General features: G+C 37.7%; 1 protein-coding gene across 1 annotated transcript in view; it reads right to left on the reverse strand.

Annotated features, from left to right (window-relative positions):
• Nucleotides 1-18,643, reverse strand: part of EDNRA (endothelin receptor type A) — a 35,335-nt gene extending 16,692 nt beyond the window's left edge. The window contains exons 1-3 of the mRNA XM_075090435.1: nt 18,400-18,643; nt 14,989-15,462; nt 2,321-2,448 (exon numbers count right to left, since the gene is read on the reverse strand). Coding sequence (XP_074946536.1) covers nt 2,321-2,448; nt 14,989-15,390 — 530 coding nt within the window. The 5' untranslated portion in view covers nt 15,391-15,462; nt 18,400-18,643. The remainder of the gene's footprint in view (nt 1-2,320; nt 2,449-14,988; nt 15,463-18,399) is intronic.
• Between the last annotated feature and the right edge of the window lie 5,009 nt (nt 18,644-23,652).

Below are 23,652 nucleotides of genomic sequence, written 5' to 3' on the forward strand. Positions count from 1 at the left end.
TGGTAAAATCTTGATTTATCTACTACACTTACTGGAAGTTGGGCCAGATGAAAGTACCTGAGATTACTGTTCTATGCAATTTGGTATGCAGAGGAGGCAAGAAGAGGGTGTATACATATTAAATGAGATCTGTGTCTTCTCTCTTCTTCTTAAAAACATTTCTTTATCAAAATCATTATGCCTGAGACATAAGCAAGAGTAAAAGCTCAGGAAGGGAAATATCCTTCCTCTTAGTCACAGTCAGGCACTGTTTAGAAAAAGAGTCACGCCATCGTCACCACCATGACCCAGAGTTTAAAAATGCCTGAGAGGCATCTGACACAAATGTGAGCTTCCTCTGAAGGGTGAACAGCTGGTTTGGTGTTTTCTGTCAGCCTCTTAAAACTCTCTCCACGTGTGAGTGGACATTGTTCCCCTTGGGCATGCACAGTTAAACCTTAATACACAGTCAGCGCAAGTAATTTTGTGCAAGGGGCAGTAGTAATGAGTGGAGTTTCACAATAGGGTGTAGTTAACGCAGAGAACAGACCTTGTAGGAAAAAAAAATCTTGTTCTAAATTATGGGTGTAGACTGCAAGAGGGACAGAGTCAACAATTATCAAAGTGATGGAGCTCTGAATTCATTATACCAATTGAGACTATCTTTTTCTACCTTGTAGAATGCAATTCCATATATAGACACCCAAAATAACTATAAATGAGATAGTTTTCAGGAGCTTTTTTAAAAAAATATAACTTGCCTATAGACCAGAAACAGTCCATCCGTGACAGCACACAATTCCATATTTACTCATTTTCCATACCAAAAATCAAACATTAGCTGATGTGGAATTTTATATTAATGTAACTATGCCACTCCCAGGCCTGACCTAACTTGTTGAAGGTGCTCTCAGATCCTGATTTCACGGTGATTTAACCTAGGTTCACTTCACGTTAGCCAATATCAGAATCTGGCTGTATACATCTGTTTTCTAACACACATTCTCTGCAGTCATTTACTAGAGTAACATTAGATGATAAGAATATGTCCTTGGCAAAATATGTAAACTGTGGGAGGAAATTAAATAGTCTGAGTGTGATCCCATACAAGACTTTATACTCAAATGGAAAAAGCATTTGGTTGTTGTGAGGATTAGCAAATGAGTGCTTGTAAAAATATATATATATGCATATACAAAGAGGTTGCTTCAGCTGAGTTACTTCCAATTTATGAAAATGTATGTAACAGTAGGACTAAATCTAGTGAAACTCCATTGGTCAGGATTTATCTAACAAACTCTGTTTCATATGTGCTTGATCTATGATTTGTTCCTTAGAGAAGTCCATGGGTTTGTATTTTATGCTGGGCAGATATTGTTTGAGAAATAGAATTCTTTTTATAGTTCTCAGATTCAAAAATGGAAATAGAAATCTTGCCTATGTTACATTCTTTTGTTTCTGGCTTCAGCTAATGAATAATTATTGCAGTAAGGAACTGTACTTCAGGTATGGATACTACTAAGTTACTCATCTGTTGCAAACCTTTTACATCACATTTTTATGTAAAACCAGACCAAGATTAATTTTAAAGTTTCTTTTATCTTTGCATCTCTGTACTAATACACATAATGTATTTTTTGTCTATCGGTATTTTCTGTATTGGATTTACTGATATTTTGCACTAGAACATGATCAAGTCAACTCAAGACCAATAAAAATAGCTTTTACAGAAGTGAAGTCTTCATCTGCTATCGCCTTATATGTATGAAGAAAAAAGCATAATGAACAAAGAATAATGTTCAAAAACATCTTAGCCGTTGTTCTATCAAAACCCTAATGTATCTTCCTGAGCACTTTTAGCAGAGACATTAATTTTCAGACTATCAAAGCAAGTCTCCAAAGTGTTTTTCAATAAAACTCGATTAGTTATAAAAGTTATCAAAATAAACACTGTAATTATGGTCCATAGGCAGTGAGTTGAAAAAAATATTTTTATGTTCCTGTTCAACTACAAAACAAACATGAGGTCATATGAAAGAAAGAAGTCTGAATACTGTGTCAAATCCCAATAAATTTTTTGTCTAGTAAAGGAAATTGAAATACTGCTTTACTAGAGCTTTTAAGTACCTTTACAAAGACTGTAAGGTCAGTTAGTCCAATACCTTCATATTATACTTTGAGCAATAGACGTGGTGCTTTGTTACAGCCAGGATGTAAAAAACCAGAATGTAAGTTACATACTGTAGTCTGCCTGATAAGGCGACCATACTGAGTGCTCCCCGTTTTAGGAAAACTGCAAGGGCAAGAACAGTGTCTGTCAAAAGAGTAAAGCATACTGTACCTGTCCACACTAAGGGCACAGAGATTAAGGACTGTGATTCCCACCGATGCCTTCTGTATAAAGGGAAGGAATTTGCAAAGAAACTGTCCAAATTCAGAATCTCCAAAAGGCCACTTCTGAGCAAGGAGCTGAAGAGAAGATATAAAATAATCAGAATATTTAAACAGTAGCTTAGCAAATATGTAACAATTGTAATTATTTCTTGTCTTAGACACAGCCATTGTAACCTTGAATCCTCTATACCTCAAGCATTTCCTTAGTACTGAGAGAACCTTGGAAGTAACTGCTACTATAGAAGCAGAGAGGGTGAAAGTTTAAACTTAGGTGCTGACCTTGTACTGTTGTAATAGTAATTTGCATTGTTAAAAGATTTTTTATTCTTGCGCTTCAGCCACCAGTATTGAATAATGAAAATCTAACTCGATCCTGTCATAAATGCTTGCAGTTCCCATGTCCCAGAACCAAGCAGCCAAAGCACAACTTACAGTTCATACTGAAATACCTCAGAGCCAAATTCTCATGCTGAACGCAAGTAGATTCTTGTAGATTCTTGTAATTGTAAATGTACCACTATGTAACTCACGACAATATTCACTGCCAGATTCTTAAGCGTGTGGAGAAAATATTGTACTTACATAATTTATTCCATATTATGTTTTAAAGGATTACCATCATACATACATGTGGGCTGTACTACAAGGCAACAGAAAAGCATCCATTTGGAAAGACATGAATGAGTGTCTGAGGTTTAGATTAGTATTTCCAAGGAGGCATTCATATAACAAATATGAATACATTGATTCATGTGAGTGGTTGTGAATAATTAGCATGTAAACAGTAGTCTTTCTAGCTGTAACTGTTAAAGGTTTGAACAAGTTATACATACAAAATACAGGATACAAAATATTTCAGGATAGTCAAATCTACAACTGACTGCAGAGTCACAGATCATCTCCCTTTACTGGATGCCTGGCAGTAAAATGGCAGATTACGTTCAATGTAAGTAAATGTAATAAGTGGAAAAATTATTAAGTTCATACAAAATACTGAGCTCTAACTTAGCTGATTGCACTCAAGAAACAGATCTTACTGTCACCACAGATAGTTCTTCTGAAAAATGAAGTCACTAAACCTCACCAGAAGGGGAAGAGTCACTCCTGCACTACATTTTTTCAATCTTCTTCCTTAAGTCTCTGGTACTGAGCCTTTGTCAGGGGTAGGATACTGAATAAGAGGTAAGACAAGTTCTCTGCGTGATATAGCCCAGCAGTTATCATGCTCTTAACTTCTGTTAAAGTGGTTGTGTAATAGAAAGTATTAGATTTGAAATTAATATGTCAAGTGCTTGAGCTAGATATGTAACTTTGTCAACATCCTAGTGGATGTTGTATCCCCTATATAAACAGGGGGCACATTTTTAAGAGCAGTCATAGTAATTGTCTTACTGGATGATTAAATAATTACTACTGTGCAGTCATTGGCTAGAACACGGAGTATTTTGAAGGTACTGTCTAAATCTGGAGATGTTTTTATTTGCTTCAGAGGAAGACAGCAAATGATACACTATGGAGTAATGATCATAAGCGAAACCCAAGTTTCTGAAAGCTTCTAAAACCTAATTTTGCTGAATTTTTGAAGATAGTCACATCCAGACCTGGGACTGTTTTATGGAAGTAAAATAGATTTAAACTTCACAACAGTTTTATTTTCAAGTGCATGAGGTGGTGGCACAACAAGCATTTCCAATAAATACAGTATATGAGATGTGCTACAGCCTGGGGAAGCGCGCAAAATTTTAAAAAGAGAGCAAGGAACCATGCTTTCATCTGCACAAATGTGCAAGGGCTGACGCCATTGCATTCTGCATGCAAAAATTAGTTGTGTTCTTTCAATGATAAACACAACCTATGATTCATATATTTTTAACACTTTTACAGTTAAAACTCAGCAAAGATTATATTGTTTCAGTATGATTAAATTAATAGAAATTTGAATTGTTGCTTTCAGAGGTGTTCTGAAACATGTTCTGTTTCTTTGACCTGTTCTACCAGGCCATCTTCATACTTGGTCAGACTTCTTCGCTTACAGTCAGTTTACGTTTTGAGAGTTATCTTTGCAACCACAAGGACTAGCAATTTTTTTCAGTACAAGCTTGGGCTCTGGAACAGACTCATCTAGTAAGAGTGGGTGGATTCTGTCTGCAGAATTAAAAAGACAAATTTTGGTTGTAGCTCAGGACTGCAGCATTCAAAGCAAACATTCTATTTCTATTTAAATTACTGTGAAATTGAAACATACTCATAATCACAATCACTACCTTTAACAATAAAAATGTTAACTCTGGAGAGTTAAAATTCACATCTGTCTTTATCTCAGGTAAGGCAGGAGTTACCTGTCTCTTTTTTCACAGCATGGGTTTTTCAGAGCACTTTACTGTAGAGTACAGGATGTTTATCACTGAATGGCAGATTTGTAGGAATTAATCTTCTCTTAATAGTCCTGATCTGGCTTTTTAACATCCCCTCTTTTTTATAGCCTTTCATCACAATGCTAAATTGCTTGTGCCTTCCCCCCCCCCCCCCCCCAAATAATACCTCAAAAAGGCTGCAAGCAGCTATGTACTACGTGCTGCCAATGTCTGTCTAGGACCCTATTCATATTGTCACTTGATTATTTGTATTTCAAGACAGATTTTAGGAATTCATAGCTTTCAGCCAACTGGGTGTTAATACTATGAAGCAAACTTATGTGTATGACTGCTCGTTAAATAGGCAAGGTGTTACCTGTTAGGCATTATATTTTTTACTGGATTGTTTTTTCCTTCAGCTGAATATTAAAATGAGATTTCTCAGCATAAGCTATAGGATCAATCCAAGTTTTTCTACTCCCTGTTTCTTGAGAGAGTTAGAATATCATATAAATGTGGTTCCATTTGCTCTTGTTCTGTTACTGTATATTGCAGTGAGTTTTCTGGCATATTGAGAACTCTTGCCTTCTTCAAGGAGAGCTGGGTATCTTATTTACCATCAACACCACAGCAGAGAAAATGTGAACATCTTTGCAATGGTATTCCAGTTTAGGACAATCATATTTGATGAAAGCAAATCCCCCTTGTGCCAGAAGACTAGGAAATGGATCACTAGGATTGGTGATTTAACTATTGTCAGTACCTTCAGTAAGAAAGGTAATGAGAATATACCTGCAAGCTGTTCATTAGTTCCTCTGATTTTATCTGTATTTATTGGCTGAATTAAATACATTGAAAGTTCCAGCAGAACTATTTTCTAGATAGATTCACAATATTATAACAAATGTTTACAGGGCATGTTTTTGCATTTTGCCTAGAACTCTTGTATGAGGCTTTAGTTTATGTCAGGGCTGCAGAGAAAATGTTGGAAAAAGAAGGAGCGATCTGAATCCATGGTAATTCTCTGACCAGTTGTAGTCACATGGAATTTCAGCTCCTGGTTCTTGTCTGGGTTTGGGTAAAATTAGAATAGTTCTCAGGCACCACCAGGTGAAGGCTAAATTATAAATGGCACTGCAGGGGAATAGAGCACCTAGTAGACTTTTGTCAATCCTCTGTGCCAACCAGAGCCCCAAAACTGATTTACGATTATCAGTCACACTTTAAAAGGCAACAGAAAGATAGCCACCTATTCCTTTATGTGCACTGACTGAAGCTGTAGCATATACCCAGCAACAGAAATGAACAAGCACTTTGTAGTGACTGGGAAACTCTGTTACTACAAGGCAAATATTAGCTTCAAAAAGAAAAGCGTTGTACTTGAAAAAGGTTCACTAACTCATTACTCCTCACAGGGAAACTTTATCATGGTTCCAGCATGTACACATCTTCCCCACACCCCAGGAAGCTCTCCTTTTTTAAGATTAAAAGTATTTTATTCCTTTTGTTTCTTACACTTCTCCACTAACTGAAGTAACATCAGTACCAAATCATTAGACATTCTTTTCAAGTTGATCTTAATCAAAATCACTGGGATCAGAATTAAGTTATTTGATTTTTAAGATTAACTTTGCAATCATTTCTGTAGGCATTCCATATCAGCTATGCATTCATTACTTCCCCTTGGATCAGGTGCCAGTTTTTCCTTCTGTAGATATTTTTAGTCAGCAAATCTGATCCCGTCTTTGATTTTACTAATTTTACATCAAAACAAGTCCATTTCCCTCTGTTCTGCCCTAGCAGGGTACAGAAATTTCAGAGGGAAATAACACATTGATTTTGTATTTAAAAAATGAGCCCAAAAGTTTAATTCAATTAGTCCTGATTTACGTAGGTGCAGTATAAGAACTGGGACTAACTGGCTCTGCTCCTCCAGTGCTTTTGCATGTTTTAATATCCAAACAAAATGAGTGTAAGGTTTTAGCAGATTACATTTTCTCTCAAGGCACAAGGACAGAAGGAATCAGGCTGATTATCCCAACTTGTATCCCAGCTCTCCATGAGTTGGTCAAATGGCTTGTGCTTTTGCAAACCCACTCACAAAATTTCTGAGGTTTCAAAATAAGACATGTGGCAAAGGAAATGCACTTTTCCCCTTCTGCAGTATGCAACTTAGGAGTATTTCGTACATTTCAAGTATGGTGCAATTCCTGAGTGAGAAGAGTGTAGTCAACAGCATATTTTTACACTGAAATCAGAAACCAAGATTTCAAGGTTCTACTGTTGGTCTTAAAAAACCTCAGCAAAGTGACCAGCCAGCCACAGCTTCCTTGAGCATCCCCCCTTCTCTGCTGCTTTATATGGCCTCTCTGCCCTGACACTGCAGCTTGAAACAAACGAGACAGCAGGGCTGAGAACATTCCTTGGCAATGATTTTTAAATGTCACTCAGCTGATTTTATTCTACCGCTGTTGCTATTTTCTAACACCCATTTTCATGCTAGCTGATGTACAAAACATAGATAAAGTCCCACTGTGCATCCCAAGCAATTTATATATAGTCTAAAAGAGAGAATGTTATAATCTAACCACATGAGTATTCACCAGTACATGCTCATGTGCATCCACGGTATTTATCTAATACTAGGCTGATACTGTATGTTTACAGGCAGATGATGACCCTGGAACTCAGCCCAAAATAGATGAACTGGGTTAGGTGCTGGATATGAACTGTCTCTGGGCTGCTCTATAAAACCTGCTTTGGTTCAACAACTGCATGCCAGGAGGTCCTCTATCTCTGCCACATGGCATTGGGGATGAAAGCAAAGGTTTCATACCTGCCCTTTCCTGCTCAGTTCTCAACCTAGTGCTCTAGAGCCTTCTTCTTCTTCCTATATGCACTTGGGACCATTGTTGTGCTGGCACACAGTATCCACAGTAACTGTTTCCCAGACACTGAATGGTGTTTCATACAGATAGTGCTTGCCCCTCATGCCACCCCCATGCAGGATACTATCCTGAGTTTCATGGTGTTTAAGTGTTGTCAGATCAGCACATTTGGGTTTTTTTTTCTTTGGTGTTTTTTTTTTTTTAAGTCTAGTTTCCTCTAGGCGACATTGAGCTGTCTTGGTAAAGCTCTGTCTCAAATTGTGTTCTACAATCATGTATGCCCTTGTCTGCTTCAAAGCTTGGGCCAAATAAGTACCTGGTGTTTTGGTTGGAATCCAGGTGAAACCTGACCAAACACAGAGGTGTCTGAGGTCTATACCACTGAGCTGACTGCATTAAGTGAAAAATTATGATGATTCTGACTGAAGTGTTTCTCCTGTATCTGATCTGTAAGTCTGGTTAGTTAGGAAGAAGGGTGGATTGAGTCTCCTGCTTGTGGTATTTTGGTTGTGGTATTTTGATTCAGTGACTCAATCGGGACCCTTCTGTCCCCATGAAACTTAATAGGACAAGAATTCACTGCATGTTCTCAAGCCTTTCTCTTCTTTCTGTAACCCATATATCCAAGAGAGAATTGGATTGCAGGACAATCCTCATCCATCTCCTTCTTGGGACCCACAGGCTGTTGCTCATGCCACATATGTAACTCAGCTGTGCTCCACGACTTTGGAAAGAGGAAGAGCTGTAAGGGTGAAGGAAAGAGAACATAGCCTGTCTCTAGGTATTCCTTCCCTTCTCACTGCTGGTGTGAAAACTGTCAAATTAGGGAAGGACAGCGAGTAGAGGAAAAGTAGAGGAAAATGAATAAGGCTAACCTTTGTAATGCAGGGCACAAGAACAACATTGAGTGTATCATGGTGACATGATAGTTTGGGCTTCTGCTAACTTTGGTATCACTTGGCTTTTTCCTTATACTTAGATTCACAATACTGCTATAGTAGATAAGGCACTCTGCATCTCTTCAACTGTTCTTTGCAGGAAATACTTTCCTAATTTTGCTACAACCAAGAACCGTCTTTTTTTCCACTTTGGGTGGATAAAAGACTGACTGTTTTTTTTTTTCTGGAAGGAAGAAAGGTTATGTGGGGATGCATGAGAATCATCAAAGACATTTTTTCCTCTGAATTGCCCTACCACAGCTTTTTCTGCTGTTTTGGTCATCTTTGCCCAGCTGAGTAAAGGTGGAGGTGGCAGAGGGTCTCAAGCCATTTCATGGCTGCCTATAGTCTTTTTCTCCTGCTTAGGCAGCTATGGAAGGGAATGTACAGTTTTTACACAAGAGAAAATAGATGATACTTCAAGAGATCCTGAAAGTAAGAAAGCAAATGGCGTGATTTTGAAGCAGAACATTCTATCACAACTAACTGGTAAAAAAAAAAAATCCTAAATTTTATGTTCTTGTTAAAATGTTTACATTTATTACAAAAATCTACTTAGCAGTAAAGCATTCCTAACAACTTTAGACATTTCCCCTGTGGTATTTTCGCTGTTCACAAAGTAGGCTTAGTTTCTTTTTTGTTGTTCTGTGGTGTTGGCTAACTTTCCATCCTTTTAGGTAGACTGTTTCTCAAGCTGTGCTGCTCTTCTTCAGGGAAATGAGATGCAAGGTATGCTTACGTGCATGGTGATTTGTTGAAAAGAGTTTTTTCAATCCCTGGGCAAAATACTGCTTTTGTTATTCTTCCAGCTGTGTTGTCTTTAGTGTGCTGTTAAAGTGACAGGATTGCTAAGAAATTACTGCTGAACTGTTAAACCCTGGATGTGCACAATCAAAACAATTATCTGTAGAGTTCAGCTGATTGAAAAATAAAGAGAGCAAACATACTAAAATATTCTGTTAAACTTAGAGTCTCTAGGTACTGTACAGTATTACAAATCCACAGAACAGCAAAGAAGGCATGAGATGTCAAATTGAAGATGAGGGAGGAGCTGCCTGTGCACCGAAGGGAACATATATCCCACCTCCGCAAAGTACAGCCATGAGTTAAAGGCAGAGTGGATCCTGAACTAAGACCTAGAATATAAAATCTCCTCCTTAACTCCTATCTTGGTATGCACATTAAACACTTGCTGCAAGGAAGCTCCAGTCTGAAAGTGGAGACAACAGATTCCTGATGGACTTCCCTTCCCTATTCCATTTTGGGTAACTTTGGCCTTCAGGACTCAGCAATCAAATCCTGTGCAATGTATGATCACTACGTGGAGACATAAAACCAATTAATAGGTCATGTTCTGAGCAAGTTATATGGCTTTCTGCATGACACTGGGCTACCAATGCATTGCTTCTTGGAATCACTGGTAAGAATTCAGTGAGAACCAGAATGCAGCTGTTAAGCTGGTGGCCTCAGAATTTCCTACTGGTGTTGGTACTTCATTGAGAAATATACACTGCACATATGACAAATTTTGCTTTTAAAGGGGGGTTTCTTTTCTACGTGTGCTTAACTTTATGTGTGCTATGGGCTTGGCCATATACCCCTTAGGCACAAAACTATAACTACTGTGAAGGTCACTTGCTCTATTAGCCTACAGGATCAGTCCCAATGTGTTTAATTATCATCTCTTCTCATGTATACTATTAATTCTGTCAGTAAAGGTAAACAGATGTGCCAAATAATTTGTGATTAAGTAAGGGATTGGTCTAACACTTATACATTTGCTCTGATGTTGAAAACATCCATGACTAGAAATGCCTCAGCTAAGTCTTCTTTTACTGAAGGCAAAATGGCTGAAGATGTTTGCTTACTGCCAGCTGCCTTTCATATTTAGACTCATAATGTTCTATGTGGACTACTCAGATTTAGATGGCATTGCAATTAAGGTAAGCATGAATACAAATTTACTAACAAAAATGCTTAGTTTATTAAAACATAATCTTCTTGAGCTGTTTGAGCAGTGGATATTCTTGCTTGTTTTCTGGGTAGATGTTTTTCACTTTATACTAGTGAAAAAATTAGAAAAATGTTTGTTATTCACATTTAAAGAAACAGGTTAAAAGGTGACTAATTTGCTTCATCTACTTCTTTATAAACTAATGGTTTAAGAAGTTAAGCATATTAAGATGTAAGGCAATATAATTTATGTCAATCCTATGTAGGTCAGTTTTCAGTAAATAGAACTCATTTAAACATTTTTCTCTAAATTTCATAAAAATGGAAGCAGAGACAGCTCAGGACTTCCCAATAATATAGTTAAAACTGAATGTTGCCATTCCAAAGGTTAGAGCCTTGGCCTAGAGTGTTTCTAGCTCCATGAGCTCAGGAAGAGCTATGGACAGCTTTTTCTGCGGAGCGCACCTGTTGTTCTTGCTGTTGCACTGCTAAACTTTAGCCAGTGACAGCAGCAGCAGCCATAAGGGCTTTCCAGAGCTTTAGCATAGCCAAGCCAACAGTGGTGCTATGGATATTCTGCTGCTGCTGCTGATGTGTAGCCTTAGGAAACTGTCTAGTTTCTTTGTGGAAAGCAGTCCTGTAAAGAAATTTTCATGCACTGTGTCCAAACTTAGCTTAATTTGCTACAAATACGTAGAGCAGTGTTGGGAAATGTGGGTGATGCAGCAGCTTTCAGCTATGTGCTATGCCACCTGATAATAGAAAAGGAGGTATGAAACCTGTCTCTTCATCAGTGCCTTAACCCTACCTCTACAGCAGCATAAAACATAAAAGTTGTATTTCCCAATCTTCTTTTCACTGCAAAGAAGTCATTCTTACTGATTTGGAGGCTTTAGGCTTTGACATCTTGAATGTCTGGGGTGGATATGTTTTGGGTAAAGAGGAAACTATTTGGGTCCAGGTACTATAAACATGCAGTTGCAAATGAAATTGTCTTAGCTCAGTCTAGTAAGGCTGGATTTATAACTGGCACCCTTCCTGTAAAACTCAATTTGTTTCAATTTTTAATATTGATTTGATACTACAAGTGGATATACTAGCAGTAATTTAGTGTAATAGGACTTTAATACATCCAGAATATCTTCAAAGGAGGCTGGTGAATCTTACTCACATCTCAATCCGTTTAACAAATTGCTAAGTGGAATCCACTATATAATTACAGTAATTGGAGAAAGTAAGGGGAAATTTTTGAGCCTGCTGTACCGTGAAGAAAGGATAAGAACGTCAAACACCTGTGACCATATCTTTAGCTGACATAATTGACATAATTTCTTTTTTCTCCAACATCACATCTTTGTTAATTGTGTAAATGCATAACAGAATGATGGACTCACTTCTCCTGGGACCTTACATTTTCAATTAGTATAATCTTATAGCTGCTTCTTCTAAATGGATTTGAATATCAGTAACATTACCTACTTCTCTTTTGAAAGTAGGTTCAAAATCGTTAAGGCTACCTTATGTTTAAGGAAAGTGATTATACCTATTTCTGATATTACATTATAATTGCACAGTATTACACATTTTGTTCTATACGATGTGGCCATCTTGATACTGTACTATTGGTTATTTTAATATGCAGATGAATGCTTATTTACCCCAATTCTGATTTCAGAGCTGTTTTGTCCTCTTAAAAATAAGGATGTGACCTATAATGTATAGTTTGACACCATTTGTTTATATAGGTACTAATAATGGTTCAACATGAGGTTGACTCTGAAGCTAAAAGAATCTTTAAAATAAAGTTAGAACTAAGTGTATAAAATATTTTAGAATTTACACTTAAAGGAAAAATAAAACTGCTTTAATTTTTTCCTTAAAAACCATCACTTCCATTTTCAAATTGTGTATTTCCAGTGGCCACCTTTCATACTGTCACTCAACAAGAGGAGCTAAGTTGTGCCACAGATTTTAGGATCCCTAGCGATACAAATAGGAATGCCATTTAACAAACTTTAAAATCAACTCCTATTGTAAGTAGAGATATTACTGAATGGTTTATATGAAAATGGACTCTAAATAGTAATAGAATTTCTTACCAGAAGTACTAGAGCTCTCTTATAAATGCTATAAATGCTTCCCTGTATCAGAAAACATGCAGCTAACCTTATACAACAAGATGTTGTACAAGGTAATGTTTGAAGTAATTTATTTTGGAGGTTCAAGCACTCTAAAAATTACTAAAAGTTAGAATTATGCTTGTAAATGTGATCTTAATTCTGCCTTCTTACATGTAGGAATTGGCATACATTGATGTCAAAGGGCTGCAGTTTCATTCACAGCCTTTACTTATCAAATACTTCCCTGCAGTACAGAAATAGATTTTCATATAGGCTTCTATAATTTCATTTGAACAGAGATATTCAGGACCACAGTTCAGCTCATCATATAAGATACAGCAAGGCAAATGAACCTATAGAATGCCAAAGAAGTGCCAGAAAATTAATAGAAGAAATTTATTGCAAAGTAATAAAGGGAAAGTAAAAAATAGTTTGTTACTTTTAACTAAACTTCTAAAAAATTTTCAGAAGACCATTCTGAAAGGCAAAATTAATTCCAGATTTCCATTCCTCTTTGTGAAGATGCAGCAGAGCTCTTGAAAGGTTAGAAAAAAATTTGTGATAAAAATACCTCTTCTTTCCCAAACTCAGCTCTGAAAAAAACACACGCCATTCTTCCTTATGATTTCTTATCAGAAATACCATGAGAAGTGAGAACACAGCCTTAGCAATTATTCATAAAGAATATCCATCAGGATAATTTACCACAGAGGAAACTGTAATGCATCATGGGAGATGCAGTCCAGGCTACAAGTCCAGTTCACTAAGAATAATGAAAACATGCCAAACCTCAATCCCATGTCCCATTAGGCATCCACAGAGCTATGGAAGACAGGTGAATCTCAAATCAGGCAGAGGCTAATCTTTCAAATCAACTTGTTAATCCAAAATACTCTACAGATATCTGCTATCTTATCTACAAATTAATTATTTAATTTTCCAGGTGGAATATTGGAAAGTGGAAACTAGAATTTCTATTAAATCAGGTGCATTATTATTAACAGTCTTCATCCTAGTTTCAAATTCATATTATATTAAAACCAGATAAAGTTAAAAGACCTATCTGTAATTTATACTACTGGAAGATCAGAACCAGGTACTTCATTTTACTGTAGATAATGTGCCTGTGCACAAATATAATGTATGCACATATACATATTTTTAATCCATTAATGAATTCAAATTTTTATGATCTTGACCTGCCTTATAATGCAGGTCAATAGATATGATATCAATGTTTATATAGATAGAAAAGATGTCTTTTCAATTCACCGTTTCTTTAATTTTAAAATCCAATTTGAAAACACAAGCGAGTAGTTGTTATAAAGTCATGCATTAAAATGTTTTGTTTAAAACACATGTAAGTAAAAGTTAAGTCTCTAGAATCTTTAAGGGCCAAAATTGTGTGGTTTTTCTTCATTATATTACTTAGTGTTTTATTTACTAACAGAAACACCTTAAGTTTTTACTGAGAAAAGAAAGAAAAATTATATCCTATCAGCTATGCACTTGTATGCAATCCACAAAGATACAGATAGAAGCTTACAAACTTTCGCGATTTTCTAAGAGAAGTTAATATCAGTGAGACGTATTTAAAAAGGACACAGTTCTGTTCACTCAAGCCTGTCCTGGAATCATGCACGTTACATTAGTAATGATACACTGCATCAGCAAAAGCACTGCTTTATGGCTTTGTTTAGTTAAAATGAAAAATTAAAAAACTAGGACAGGATAACTCTATAGCAGATTAAAGAATTGCTGAGGATCCTTTTTATACTTTGACAAATCCAGATGAAATATGATATTTCACAAATATTCTATGATATAATTGATTTTACTAACTCTGGAATAATTTTGAGAATCTGCTATTAATGAATATTAAACTAAAACCTTAACATTCAGCTTAACTGACATAATCTCTCTGCAAAGCCGCAAAATGAAGCCTGCAGATCACAGAGAGTATTTTCTGTAAAAACATAAAGTAAGGATAGAATATTTCAAATATAGCAACTAGTCCAATGCTATATGTCCATCAATGAGGAGAACAGTTTATAAAAAGTCTTCCCTCATAAATTCTTTTGCTAGCTATAGTAGCTATAATAATGAAGAGTTCCTGCGAAATGCCCAAGGCCAGCTTTGGTTAACAGCCAAGAGCTACATAATTTTTAAAAGGAGATACGCTTTTTCTTTACGGAGGTGAGACCTGGGAGCAAGATTTTTGTTGTAGAATGACAAAAGTCCACTTTTCGTAAGTGGACTATTCATTGACAAAAGAACACTACTTAGACAAAGAAGTAACCCTAGAGAACAGACAGTGTACTTGTAAGGAAACTTGCAATTAGAATGTATTGTTGCATCCTACCTTGTACACAATGATAGGAATATCAATGACGATATAGATAAGGTCTCCTAGTGCCAGACTGGCTATCAGTGCATTCGGGCCATTCCTCATACACTTGTTCTGGTAAATGATCCTCAGCAGAGTCGCATTCCCAACCATTCCAACGATGAAAATAGCACAAGATACCACTGTGTTAATGTATTTAAAAGTCTCAGCAATCTTAGTCTGCTGGGAGCATTTGACAGTTTGATTGGACACCAGGGGCTGCCTGGTGGTGAGAAGTACACTGGATTCGATCCCTGAGAAAGTGGAAAGGTAGTTTCCCAAGTCACTGTGATTGGCAGCAAATCTGTCAGAGCTGTCACTGAGGGCAAATCCTGGAACCAGCAGCAGCAAGGAAACTCTTAAACACAAGGCTTCCATCCTGAAGTCCCAAAAGAGCAAATTCAGTGAGACACCTTCAGTATTTCAATGAGACACTTCTCACTTGTTCACCTGCAGAGAGAAATAATAAGCAAAAAACAAAACCAGAATCAATAAAACAGGTAGGCTAACACACCCTGTTTCTCACTTAGGAAGGGTTTTTGAATGTACAGTCTCTACAGCACATATATATAAACACCTCTTTATAATCACTGTGCTACTCTGAAATCTGGGTTACACACGTTAACTGACAGAAGGCAAACACAAAAAAAATTCCAGAAATAATCGATAGCTTATACAAATGAGATCCCACAAAACCCTTTTATCTGAGACATAATTTTTATATGAATGGAAAAAATATGGTGGATGAAGTTCTGTTTTAAAATCGTCTTGCAAGAAAAGTGTACCAGCAAAGAGAGGCCTTGGAGAGTGTTCAATGATATTTTAGCTAAAATAAAAAGTTATTATTTTTTCATTGAAAAAGTAAGGTAAGAGCACTGCATTAATAATTAATGGTAGTAAATTTGTAAATTTTCTCAGTCTTTTTGATATATTGCAACAATGAGGCTTTATATTATTTTTTCTCTGACTTCATAATTACCTGGATTTCAAATGAAGACTGAAGATATATGCATTTCAAATAAAATTTTGGACCAGATCCAAAGTCCCGAAATATTAGGAAGAAGATTTTTATAGTCTTAAGGTAGACCTCTGGCCAGGAAAAGCCCTTCAAACTTTACGTGTCATTTAGTTCCTGAATGTCATTGCAACTCATGTTCAGTACTTTGCCACGGTGAAGCAAATTATAAAAATTTAAGCTCTTTTAAAGATAAAAATTACTTAGTTTAGGATTCTAAACAACAATGCATGACATTTCCAGATAGGAAAGGAAGTATCACAGCATTCTGTCTCAGTATGTACGACTGCCTATGTGTAACCACCAGAGCCGGGTCCCTGCCACAGCAGCATAGATACTATGCCTCCAGTGAAACCAAGGAGGCCACTCAAATCCATTTGCTTGAAGCCTCACTTTAGTTTAAGATAAGGATTTTTTCACATGGCTCGTATCTGCAAAACGAGACAAAGTGCTGCAGTGTTGCCAAAAGAAGAGTAGAAAGTAAAATATTTATACCTTTCCAATTTCTGGGGACTCACATGAAGGATTTGGGAGGATCCTTTTAAATAAATGAATCCTAATTTCATTCCCTATGGGGCTGTAAAATCAGAGTTTATAGGAAGAAATTTACCAGAGAAAGAATGTGGGAGACATTTTACTGATAGAACTTCTGGAGGCAGCCACAGTGTAAATATTTACTACTATTACCCTCTTCTGTTGTGTGTGGTCTGTAGAATTGTGTGTGTACCTATGTACAGCAGCGAATGCAACATTAACCTGAGTATTCCTGTCTGGTGTGTAGAATGCTGTCCCTCACAGACCAGTCTTTTATACTGGTATATTTGAGATGAGGATCTGACCAACTGTGAGTTCCTGTGCACTCGATCTTAAAGTTTAATATGCTAATTAGTAAATCCTTCCTTATTAAATGCTGGTTACGATGCTATCTCAGGGCAGTTAGCAACAGTTTGCATCATGTAAGTGCTTTCACTTTAGGTTTCTAAATCACACCAGAAAAAACAGACATATTTGACTGTAACTTTTTTTCACTCAAGTATTAATATTTTTAGTATTTACTCTGACTATGATTCCCCAATTTACAAATGGAAAAACTGAATCATTAATGATTCAGATGACGTTCCCAAGTTCATATGTGCCCAAGTAAATGTGATACAGCTATGAACAGAACCCACAGCCCTCTGCTTCAGTGGCTGTATTAGCATCTTCCTTATTTAATGGCGTTTTCATATGAAAATTTGTTATATATATCATATGAACATGGTGGTAGCATGGCAATCATGCATCCGGCATGCAAAGCTAGGAACAAAACTGCCAATTACCATCTCTTCCCTCTCCTGGAAGAAATTTTTCCTTAAGAAGCAAACTAGAAAATTTTTAATATAATACTTTCTAAAGATACTTTCTTACTGATTCCTGACGGTCCTTCATTCCTCTGTGCATATTTTCAAAGTGTTTATATTTTTACAGAATACAATACACAAGCTGCCTCATGTAAGTAACATACCGGCATCCGTAATAACTTTTTGTGACAACATAATCTAGTATTCTCCTTCACACGTAACCTGAATACCTGGTGTGCGTGGTTGTTGGGCTAATTTGGAGGCCACACGCAAGGGCTGTGCCTGTGCTCCTCCAGCACTGCAGGAGTAGCCGCAGATGCCGAGAACAAAACTCCTGTCTTGCCTGGGGTGTCAAGCCAGAAAAATTGCCATGCCGAGATTCGCAGGAAGAGACTATACTATTGGAAACTGAATTATTCGAGGTATTAAAGGCGAGCTAAAAAGTTAACAATGATTCATCTGCCCAAAAGGCAGCTGAGATGCAAACAGGAGCAAATAAACTTAACCAGGGCACGAAAGCGCTGTGAGAGACACCGCCGCCAAGGCCAATGTCCCTTGGCTGTCTCCCACCCCAGCGCAGGCAGCGAGCGCTCTTTGCTGCTGGGGCAATCGCCTTGCATTTCTTCCTCTAACACAAAAGAAAACCCTCTCCGCTTGTAACACTGTCAAAAGATCAATTCCAACATGCACTTGGCGAATCAGTACTACCTCCCCTGCAGCCTATACAGATCATCGGACGAGATCTGTATACTGTTAAACTTTATTTAAGAAGAGTTACCCCAAGCTGCCTTGTGCCTGTCTCTTGTTCCCTCCCTCCGTCTTTCATACTCGCTCACACACGCTCACACACTCAAACACACGCACACTCACGCCCACACGCACTCGCACACACGCACACTCACACGCACACACGCACACTCACACGCACACACGCACGCACACAGAGGCGCAGCAGCGTCACCCAATCGTTATCTGGAGGGTGCTGAGGGCGCCCGGCGGCAGCGGGCCCCGCAGCGGCAGCCGCGCACTCACCCCCGGCGGGCGTCCTCCGCCCGGCTCCCGCCCAGCCTCATCCCCGGGCTGCTGCCGCCGCTGCCGCCGCCGCTGCTGCTGCTGCGGAGAATTTCCGCCGAGTGGCTTTTCCTGGGATAGTCTTACGAGATCCTCTTGCCTGCGTCTAACTGGGTGGGATTGAAAATCTCCACCTCCGCTAAATCAGTAGAAGAAAGAGACAGACTGAAGAAGTCAGAGCGTCCCCTTTTCTGCCCCCTCCCCCAATTAAAACAAACCTCCAGCCCAAACTGAGCCCCTGCCAATGTTAAACACAAAGGCTGCCTCCCGGGCACAACACTGAGCTCTTTAACTGTTTCCTCGCTGAAACTGAGCTGAACTACTTTGCTGGACTCATCTCAGCAGCAGCCTTGGGAATCCGCTACTGTGGCTGCCTGCCACCAGCACGTAGGGTTCTTCGAAAGGTTGCGTCTCTGATCGAACCAGACGACACAGGAGCAGTGAGAAGAGAAGGGGAAAAAAATTCCGCCGATGAAATATACAGCTTTTGCTTTGCATTTTGCCCGGGTTTGGCCAGGACTATAACATGGTTCCAAGACAATCAGTAAAACTGGATGTGTAAGAGTTTCAAAAAAGCGGAGAGTGACTGTTGCTGGGCGAAAATTTCTGTGGTCCATCCAGGACACACCTTGCTAATACCTCTTAGTTTCCAAGACCAAAAATACATTTACAAAGATAATAAAAGTGTAGCATTTTTCTGGCATTCCTATGTTTCCCAATACTGTTCTGTCAAGGTAGTGGTACAAAAAAACTTGCATGGAAAAAAGTGGGAAGTTCTCTTACAGCTAATAGTCTTTTCTCATGAAAAAATACCACGGTATCAGACAGAGCAGCTTGTAGCGGAAACAGTTGTAAAATCCCCTCATGCTAGCAAGTTCAAGAAATCTTGAGTCCCTTGCTGAATTGTTTCAAGATCCTCATTTCATGGCAACTTTCCATCTGGCCATACCACAGAAATCATTTTCTAAACATATATGGGCTTCTTTTGAATACAGAAAGGCAGTCTTCCTAAATATTATATAAAAATATGTGGTCCTAAAAGAATAAAAACAGACTGTAAAGAACAATAGAAAATGTGACGCTAGTGGCCTGCAGAATTAAAATATCTGGCACTAAATCATGTAAGAAATTGGTTTGAACTTTATGAGTTTTGCATAGTTAGAGGAGTGTTTCTGTAGACATTATTTTAAATCATCTGATAAATCTTGAACAGGAAAAACCAGCATCTGGATCGACAGGCATAGCCATACTTTATTTTTCTAGAAAGTAATCTCAGTTAAACGATGTGTCAAAACACAATATCTTTGAAGGAACATAAGGTTAGTCATAGATGCATAGTATTAATGATTTGCTTTGTCAAGAATCATCTGTATGATAACTTTCTGGAAAAACTATTGAAGAGCTAGAAAGGGCATACTTAAACATTATGCACACTTTATAGAGTGCTAAATGCCCAATGCAATCTCTTATATGTTCTCTAATCATTCTTAACACCCTCTTCCTTGCCTAGGATCATTTGACCTTTATGTCTAAACATCTAGACTTGTTAAAAAAAAAAAAATTATGTTTCTCATCTGATTCAAAGACAAATTTGTCCTTCCTGTTCCTAAGTCCATTAATTTGGAAGGTTTACATCATATATTCAGGCACTGCCGTGCATAACCGTATTTACTATTACATGAAATAATCAAATTTACTAATGCTGTTACCGTTCTATTTCAACACATGAAAAAGAGAGCTCTTTATTACCATTGTGAGCGCTTCTATTATTTCCAAACCACATTCGTAATATTAATGAATAGAAATTACTGAATTGGTCAGTTCTGTGTTCTTTGTTATTATCATTATTGCTTATTTATTAAATGGACCTTTGTTGTCTTTGATCTTTTAGGTATCTAAAACTGAGTTAAATTCTTGTCTTAAACTAAGTTAAATTCAAAAGCTATATTTAATTGTTCCTGCTAGTTTGGTGTTGTTTTTTTTTTAACTGTGTTCAGGAAGGTAACATGGAAAAGGAAGTTAACATATATGAATTATCAAAAAACTGCAGGTGCAAATGCAGTTGGCCTCAGCTACTAAGAAAAGTGATAAAATACAGTTCTTTATACCGAGATATTTTCATCTCTTAGAGACACTTTCACTATCCCTGCAGAACTGCTATCCTATGCGTGCATTCTTTTATGGAAGAGTTCTTGACTGAGGACTCTCTCTTCCAGGTTCAGTGCAGTGAAAGTGTTTCCTCTGACCTCTTCTGTTTTGTGTGTTTGACAAACTACTTAGCTTGTCTTGGCCAACTTCAAAGATTCAGAGTAAGGGTAACATATTAGCCTCGTTACAAAATAACCCATTATACTTCAATTTTAAGGATACCTGGGTTTTGCAGCTGGAGTCATGTTTCAAGAAGACTTTCAACATTTTGTAAACCTATTAATTTTCCTGAAGCCTTCAGGTATTAGGAAGGAATACTTTATTGCAAGTGTTACTAGCTTAATGAAGCTAAAGCTGCAGTGCCTTTTACGAAACTACCTCAGAGGCAATAAAAGAGGATCTTTAGTTATGTTTGGAGGAGATAATTTTGATTGAAATGAATGTTTAACAGATGTATTACATATTAAGCCACTTATCTCCTCAGACTTGGTATGAAATAGGAACTTATGTTCATCAGCTCATGGAGTCCTAAATTGTATTCCTGAGATTCAAAAGACCAAAATCAACATCAGATATCATCTGTAGTTGGCATTTTCTTAAGCAGTCAGTTGATGTGTCTATAATCTGTAGCATTTTCAGAAAATGAGAAGAGTTATTCATGGGGAAGTATGTCAATATCTAACTATTTTGCTTTCTTCCACTTGACCTCTGACATAGTTTTTGTTCCCTCAGGAAACAATACAAAATACTATATTAGAAGCCACTTGGATAATTTGGAGCAATGAATCTAGGTACTTTGGCTAAAATACTGGATAACTGTTTCTCCAGTTCTAGTGAACAATCTTGTGAATAATGTTGCTTCGTATTTCTGAAATAAAAGGAAGTCAGCAAATCATAGAAACATGCTGGTTTGAAAAGTATTTGGTGGGCAGGTTTCTCAACTCTTCCTAAACCTGGTTCAGCCAGGGTTAACTGTACATAACTGTACATAACTGTAACATAAACTGTTTCTCTAGAAATGGCTTACCTAGAACTCTATGGGCTTAGCACAAATAAGTCCTCTTTCTGGCAAGAGTATCTTGCTCCTCCCTCCCTCCTTCCTCCCTCTTCTCCCCCCTCCATCTCTCTTCCCCCTTTCTCTGTCTCTCTCTTTTGTTTCCTTCATGTTGCTAGAAACTTTTGGCAATTTACAATATGAATTTATAATTCAGAGAGAATTATAGTGAGAATACTTTAATATTAGTTTATTCTAATAATTGGAAAGGTAATTGTATCAGAACCACTAAATATTCCTTCCCTTGGACTATGGGAAGTTGAAACCTGAAGCTGTAACGGAACCAAAAGAGAAAAAGGATTGAAGTTTAAAGGACAAAATAGACCACAGTGCCAAACAATTAGTATAAGAACAACTACAGGAGCTATTGCACCCCAAATGGGAATATTAGTCAGGAACTGTGGATTGGGTATATAGAAATTTTGCAGAATCATTATAGAAAAGTTGTAGTAAGAAGTGAGGTTGCTGGACCTCTAGTGTGCACATTGGAGAAGTAGCAACATATATTATTAGTTCCCTTCAATTACTGAGCATTTTAGCTTCTTCTGGGAGCATTTTTCTGCTGTGTTAAACACAATGGACTAAGAACATTTCAGGAAAGATTTACGGGGAGAGGTAATGTTGTTGGTCTCCATTTCTGTAGATGGAAACCCTTTCTCAAGCTCTTGTTCCGTAAAATCTGATGGGAATGCACCCATGAGTGCTGAGGGAGTTGGTCAATGTCATTGCAATGCTACTCATGAAAAGGCTACTCATACAACAAAGTTGGCAGAGAAGGACCTGGGTTTCCTGGTGGACAACAAGTTGCCCTTGAGCCAGCAATGTGCCCTCACAGCAAAGGAGGCCAATGGGATCTGCAGCTGCATTAAGCAGAGTATTGCCAGCAGGTGGAGGGAGGTGAACCTACACCCCTACTCAGCAGTGATGAGACACATCTGGAGTGCTGTGTCAAGACAGACACAGACCTGCTGGAGAAAGCCGAGCAAGCGGCTACGATGATTAAGGGACTGAAGCATCTGTCATATGAGGAAAGGCTGAGAGAGCTGGGACTGTTCAGTCTCCAGGAGTGAAGGTGCAAGCAGGATCTTATCAATATGTATAAATACCTGGTGGAAGGCAGTAAAGAATACAGAACGAGACTCTTCTCAGTGGTGCTCAGTGACAGAACTGGAGGCAGTGGGCACAAGCTGAAATACAGGAAATACGATATAAACATAGGAAAAAATATTTTCACTATAAGGATGGTCAAAGAGTGGAACAGGTTACTCAGAGAGGTTGGAGAGTGAATATCCTTGGAGATATTCAAAACCCAACTGCACACAGTCCTGAGCAACCTGCTCTAGGTGACCCTGCTCTGAGCAGGGGGTAGGTGATTTCCAAAGGTCCCATCCAATATCAGCACCTCTGCAGTTCTGGAATTCTGTGATTCAGATAAAACTTCCATCATATCAAGAGTTATTTGACAGCTTTAGAATTCTTGTTTTCAAAACACTTTGAGTTATACAGTTCCTAATGGAAAATTACACGGTATTGCATTGAGCATGAACTGCACTAAAAAAAGTACTTGTAAATTAATATTCTGTGGCAAGTTGGATATTGTCCAAAAGAATGATGTGATGTTTATTGAAATATTTTGCAAAGGGTGTATTTTTTAAATGTTAGCTCTATAAAGAAATTATTTTTTTCTTCTTCTCTTCGGAGGCCAAAGCAGCAAAGCAATTGACTGTAGAGAGCATTTGGAGATCTTCAGCTTTTCTCGTTCTTTGTCCCCATTGTTTCAGGCAACCCTGAAACTAGCTGTGAGCTAAGGGAGTTCAAGCAACCCACTCCAAAAACACCAGTCTTTAATGGTAACAGATAAAAATATTTTTACTTAAAACCCTACATATACATTAAAAATACATACATAAAGAACAATGAAAGAGATATATCTCACAGAAGATGCTTGTTAAATAATCGTGCAGTGAATGAAATTATGCAGTGAGTGTTTATATGCATACTAAATAAGAAAA

The sequence above is a fragment of the Phalacrocorax aristotelis genome, chromosome 4, assembly GCF_949628215.1.
Source record: "Phalacrocorax aristotelis chromosome 4, bGulAri2.1, whole genome shotgun sequence".
Classification (NCBI taxonomy): domain Eukaryota; kingdom Metazoa; phylum Chordata; class Aves; order Suliformes; family Phalacrocoracidae; genus Phalacrocorax; species Phalacrocorax aristotelis.